The 6,522-nt window shown below is 36.2% G+C and overlaps 1 protein-coding gene and 1 long non-coding RNA gene across 2 annotated transcripts in view; one reads left to right on the top strand and one right to left on the bottom strand.

Annotated features, from left to right (window-relative positions):
* Positions 1-247: 247 nt before the first annotated feature.
* LOC120091577 lies at positions 248-1,571 on the top strand. Its single transcript, XR_005485742.1, has 3 exons — positions 248-535; positions 633-735; positions 822-1,571. It is a non-coding gene; the product is annotated as an uncharacterized LOC120091577 (long non-coding RNA).
* A 1,396-nt stretch (positions 1,572-2,967) lies between these two features.
* The window catches only part of LOC120090630, a 22,715-nt gene continuing 19,160 nt past the window's right edge, over positions 2,968-6,522 (bottom strand). The window contains 7 exon segments of the mRNA XM_039048348.1: positions 2,968-3,180; positions 3,182-3,379; positions 3,811-3,900; positions 4,042-4,758; positions 4,809-5,082; positions 5,428-5,571; positions 5,819-5,904. Coding sequence (XP_038904276.1) covers positions 2,968-3,180; positions 3,182-3,379; positions 3,811-3,900; positions 4,042-4,758; positions 4,809-5,082; positions 5,428-5,571; positions 5,819-5,904 — 1,722 coding nt within the window.

The raw sequence follows: 6,522 nt of genomic DNA, 5'->3' as shown, positions 1-6,522 counted from the left end.
CTCCTCTTGGTTGAAGTTTAGACATCTTTTGATCTGGAAATGTAAACCCGAGACTTTCCTTCGATTATTTGCTCTTGTCACACATTGTAGGATGTTGGATTTATATTATTGTTGTTCCATTGTTGAAGAAAATGGCAAAGCTTTTGGTTGAAGTTGTCTTTAATAATTTTGAAATTTATAAATAAAGAAAAGAAAAGAAAGGGAATAAAGAAAAAAGAAAAGGAAAGGAAAGAAAAGAAAAGGAAAAGGAAAAAGGAAAAAAAAAAAAGAAAATGAAAGAAATTGGAAACCCATTCGGTGCTTAGGGTTTAAAGTGAGAACCCACTCATTTCAGCCCACTTCTTCATCATTTCCCATTATATTTTCAGAGCATTTCAAGAGAGAGAGTGAAGGAAGAGAGAGAATAAGTTGCTGCAGGTTGGAGGTTGAAGAAGGGAGGAAAAGCTCATGCAAGTGAAACCATTGAAGAATTTGGGTTCAACCTACCTATCTCTGGTTTTTAAGTCAGTTTGAGCTACACAAGAAGAACTAAGAGGTGAAGCCTAACTTTCTTGAAATTTAATCTATTTTCTAACAGATTTCGTGAAGGAAGTTTGAGCTAAATCTGATGCTAAGTTATGGTTTTTGAAAAGGAAAACAAAGCATAGAATTTTCGTGCAAATCTGAAGGGTCTCTGCTTTTCTCTGGCTTTTCAAACATTCTGGGGTGTACAGGTTGGATTAGAAGCTCAATTGAGTATGAATGGAAAGCTTATTCAAGTTCCTATAACTTTTATGAAGAATATGTGAGCCAAAAATGAATAGAAATAGGTTTAATTTCAGGAGAAATGTAGAGGGTAGCAGAGAAGTACGAATCTGTATTCGCTGTGTTCGAGGGATTTTTGGACAAATTCGTTGGGAATCTCGTTTTTATTCCTTCAAGTAAGTTGTAGAGGGTTCCAAAATGAAGAGTTTGATATATAGTACATTAATTCTGGTTAAGTATTGAGGAAGTTATGAGTGTTAGAATTTAGGATATTGAATCTGGAAAATCTGGAAAGAAAATGTGAAGTGTGATTTTATTTTTAGAATTTAGAATTCATGAGCATGGAAAGACAAGAAGATTTATAGTTTTGATGCTCGGTTTTGGTTGTTTGATAGGCCAAGAGGAAATAGTCCGAGTTTACAGACTAGGAAACTAGCCAAGACTGTGAGTGACAAAACAAATTTAAAAAATGATTTCTAAACTGTAATTTATGCATAAATGGTTTACATGCTCAATATGAACTTATGAATGATACATGATTTCTATGAATGATTTCAAGCATAAGTTTTGAGCTTAGATTTTCTAATGAGGTTTATATACGAGCACGTGATTATTGACTTCCTGAAAAGTAGTTGAAACAATACCATTTAAGGTAAAGTATGTATTAGCGAGTACTGTTTAAAGATTTTCAGTTTTTCACGAGCAAGCCGAGTAAGCTTTAGTTTTACGAAAGATAAAAGATAAGCAGGCATGTTTTAATGTTTTCATGTGGTTTTCTGAGACTTTTATTGACTACATGACTGGGATATTGAGCCTGAGGCTATATGGTACCGTGTGCACACAGGTTATATTCCGTTGTTGACGTTGAGTGTACTCCGTGACAATGATGCTATCCTGAGTGCTAGGCGGGCCCCACTACATCGTAGAGCTAGTAAACATTGGTTGTATTGGGTGTGCCCTACACAACGTTGATTTGTCATGTTAGTTAAAATGCTTTATATACTTGATATGCCTTGCTAGATTTTAATGACGTACTTGCGGAACATTTGAGAAAGCTTTTAGCATTACACATTTATGTTTAATGCTTTGATTGAACAGATTTATACGTTTAAAGGTTTATCACGTGTTCTAATTTGCGGATTTACATTTTTAAATTTAGTCACTCACTGGGCTTCGTAGCTCACTCTTTCAAAATATTTTCCCACTTTCCAGGTAAGATCGAGCTCCCGGTGCCTGATAACTGCCAAAGTTTATTTTCTCCTAAAAGCTTCCAGATCAAGCTTCATACGTGGGTGGAGTTGTACATTGTGTCTGTTTATATTGTAAATGTCTTTGTAAGAACTGGGTAGTTTATGGTTGTGTAAGCACTAGATGTCGTGGTTGTGTAAACCCCAGTTGGATATGTTTTTGGTTGTGATATCTCTACCAAGTTATTTTCCAAACCGAGTTATGTCAGGACTGCACTTCATGTGTGTCTAAAGGTTTTCAGGGATTCCGCTATATTGTGTTACATGTAAAGTATTTTATATCTAAGATTAGTATGTTTATCAGGTTCAACGATTCAGCATGGTCAATAGGTATCGTTAGAGGAGGACGATGTCTATTGGCTTCATGCCATCTCCTTGACAAAGCTAGCAGGCAGTCTGGGAGAGGGTGTGACAGGAAACATTTCCTTTCGTAGATGTACCCAAACCCAATCACCGGGTTTAAAAAATTTTCTTTCTCCCTTGGTTCTTGGTATTGACAAACTTTTGATTCTTCTTTTCAATCCTTTCTTTGACTTCTTTATGCAAATTTTTGATGTATTCTGCTCTTGAAACAGATGCATCACTAGTAAACATATGGCAAGGGTGACAAATCTAACAGAGTTAATGGATTAAAGCTATACACAACCTCAAAAGGTGAACAATGAGGGGTGCTATGTATTGCTCTATTGTAAGCAAACTCTACAAAAGGTAGAGTACCCTCCCAAGACTTGAGATTTTTAGACATTAATGACCTAAACAAAGTTCCCAATGTTCTATTAACCACCTCAGCTTGCCCATCGGTTTGTGGGTGACAAGTCTTTGGTAGTCCTAAAGCAAAATCCATGCTAATGTCAACCCAAGGTTCACTAGAAACATCTAAAGGTGTGTAAAGACGATGTGGTTGTGTCTTAGACTTAGCCTCCTTACATTTGAAATATTGTTTGCACACTTTATTCACATACTTTCTAATTTTCAATCAATAAAAATATTCAGCCAACATGTTATATGTTTTAAATTCCCCAAAATGCCCCATTAATCCTCCCCCATGAGCTTCCTTCACAAGCAACTCTCGAATGGAACACTTAGGAATACAAAGTTTTCCTTTCCTAAAAAGCATTTCATTAAACACAATATAATCATGCACGTTTTTCCCTTCTAAACATTGAATATACACATCATGAAATTTAGATGTCTCTACTTTGTAAAAATTAAACATGTGTAAAACCAAGAATTTTTGCACTAAGGGAAGAAAACAATGCATATCTTCTTGATAATGCATCAGTCACCACATTATCCTTACCTTTCTTGTAATGAATGACATATGGAAATGTCTCAATGAACTCTATCCATTTAGCATGCCTCTTGTTCAACTTTGTTTGGCTTTTAAGGTGTTTCAAGCTTTCATGATCCGTGTGGATGACAAACTCTTTTGGCCACAAGTAATGTTGCCAAACTTGCAAAGCCCTTACAAGTGCAAGTAATTCCTTATCATATGTGGGTTAGCTAAGTTGTGCTCCATTTAGCTTCTCACTAAAGAACATGATTGGCCTCTTTTCTTGCATTAAAACAGCTCCAACCCCTATCCCACTTGTATCACATTCAATTTCAAAAGATTGGTCAATGTTAGGTAAAGCAAGGCAAGGTGCATTAGTCAATTTATCTTTTAATTCATTGAATGCATTTTCTTGCTTTTCTTTCCATTTAAATTTCACATTCTGTTTAATAAGTTCATTCAATGCTGAGGCTATGCTACTGAAATCCTTAATAAACCTTCTATAAAAACTAGCCAAACCATGAAAAGATCTCAACTCGGTTGCATTGGTACCGTTGGCCACTCTCGAATAGTCTTGACCTTTACTTCATCAACTTTCACTCCCTCCTTTCCAACAATGAATCCTAAGAAATTGACCTGGTCTAGACAAAAGTTACACTTTTTGAAATTGGCATAAAGCTGTTCTTCTCTAAGTTTAAGCAAAATTGTCTTGACATGTAACATATGTTCATTCAAATTTTTAAAGTAAACAAGAATATCATTATAGTATACCACAACAAATTTTCCAATGTATTCTCTCAAAACATGATTCATTAGCCTCATAAAAGTACTTGGTGCATTGATAAGACCAAATGGCATAACAAGCCACTCATAAAGACCAAATTTTGTTTTGAAAGTCATTTTCCACTCATCTCCCACATGCATTCGAATTTGATGGTAACCACTTTTAAGATCAATTTTTGAAAACAAGTTTGCACCATGTAATTCATCTAGCATGTCATCCAATCTAGGAATAGGATGTCGATACTTTACTGTTATTTTGTTGATGGCTCGACAATCAACACACATCCTCCATGTTCCATCTTTCTTATGCACTAAAATGATTGGAATTGAATAAGGACTCATGTTTTCTTGAACATAACCTTTATCCATGAGTTCTTCCACTTGCCTTTGAATTTTCTTGGCCTCGATTGGGTTGGTCCTGTATGGCGCCATATTTCGAAGCGTTGCCCCGGGTATGAAGTCAATTTTGTGCTCAATTCCTCTTAAGGGAGGTAGACCCGTAGGTGCATCTTCATGTGGAAACATGTCATTAAATTCCTTCAATTCTCCTTTGTTTGGATGTGGACGAGTAGTGAGCTGGAGCCTTTTTACAAGAAAACTACTTACAACATTTGTGCAACTTCCACTATCAATTACCAAGCTACATGGGGTTCCTTCAAGCAAGCACCTCTTGTGAAATAAGATCTCCATTTGATCTTCAACTTTCTCCTCCTTAATTTGCACATTAAGTACTCTTCTTGCAACTAAGGATATGGAGTTACCTTCTTCAATGTACTCATCATCAAAGGCTTCAGACTCTTCCTCAAGGCTTTCACCTTGTTCATCACCTCATCTTCTGAATCAATAATTCCATTTCTTATGACCATGACTTTTTTATTGACACAATCTTTGCTTATGTGCCCAAATCCTTTGCACTTCCAACATTGAATGGAACTAGATTTCTCTCTTTCCTCCTTTGAAGCTATATTCTTTTTAGTATAGGTGCTCCCGGCTTCCACTTGTTTAGGAACCACAAACTTCCCTTTTGCTTCACCGCTATTCACAAAACCATCCTTGTTCCAAATATTAGAATTTGAAAAGGTATTAGCTTTAGAATTATACCTCTTGGAATGTTCCTTTTCTTCTCTCAATTGTTCTTCAATTTTGATTGCATAATGATACATATCTTCCAAGTATAGTTATGGATATCTACCAACGATATGAGCAATTTCTCGATTTAAACCTCCAAGGAATCTAAACATGGTGTCTTCTTCTTCTTAAGTATTTGTTCTTTCTATCAAAGTTTCCATCTCTTAATAATATTCAGCTACACTTTTTGTTCCCTGCCTCAAAACTTGTAATTTAGTTCTTAAATCTCTTTCATAATGTTTTGGAACATACCTCTTTCCCATGGCTTCTTTAAGTTCTTCACAAGTTTCAATGGGATCCTCCTCTTTCCTCTTTCTCTCGGATTTGAGATGTTGATACCAATTTCCCGCATGGTTTGTGAATTCGGCAATGGCAAGTCTCATCTTCTTATTCTCACTGAATGTGTTGCAATCAAACACATGTTCCAAGTATGCCTCCGCATCCGATGTTCCACAAAATGGTGGAATTTTGAGCTTGACTCCACTATCTCTATCTTCATGTATTCTTTCTCCTCGTAGGGTGCATATTATTTCTTCCTCTTCCTCTCATGTTTCCTCTTCCTCCAATTTGTCTTTCTTGTTCAATGTCAATTACTCCCTCGTATTCTTGTAAGATTCTTTGTTGTTGTGCCCTTCTTTCTTGCCTATCTTCCCTCATCATTTCCATCATGCCTTGAATGGCTTGAAGAATAGCCATATTAGTATCTTGTACTTGTGGTACTCCTTCACCCTATGACATTTTAAAGTTAGTAATAAAAGGACCTCACCACAGTTCTCACCAATTTCACTCAAGAACACTCGTGTTTATCACTTAAGGGTAGGCTTTTGGTACTAGGTCAAAGATGTAAGGGTTGGCTTATATTTTTTTGGTGCAATCTCCCTAAAAATTTGATAAAAAAAACCAATTCAAAATGATCAACTCTCACAAACTAAGACTAGAGTAACTAAACTTAGGCTAAAAATAAAACAAATTTGGATTTTTTTTTCTCAAATGAAAGACAAGATGTAAACCTCGAATCCTAATTTCTCTACTTAAGTATATTCCCTATTGGGATCAGTGTGATGAGTAGGTTGATGTGTAAACGTGTGAATGGTAGAGAAAAGAGTGGAAAATTAGAAGAAAATAGGAAATTTGGAAATTTGACTTTTGGGGAAAATTTGGAAAATTTGGAAGTATAGAATTTTGTGTGTTAGAGTGGTGTTGATGCATTGGAAGAGTTATTGGTGAAGGCATGCGGCTGAAGAAGGAAAAACGAGATGATGCGTTGGAAGGCACACGGGTGGACTAGGTATCATGGAAAGACAGCCATGCGTCGAGCAGCCTCGGCCAGCGCCCAGGCCATGCATC

The sequence above is a fragment of the Benincasa hispida genome, chromosome 11 (genome assembly GCF_009727055.1).
Source record: "Benincasa hispida cultivar B227 chromosome 11, ASM972705v1, whole genome shotgun sequence".
NCBI classification, from domain to species: domain Eukaryota; kingdom Viridiplantae; phylum Streptophyta; class Magnoliopsida; order Cucurbitales; family Cucurbitaceae; genus Benincasa; species Benincasa hispida.
This window is presented reverse-complemented; position numbering and strand designations above follow the sequence as displayed.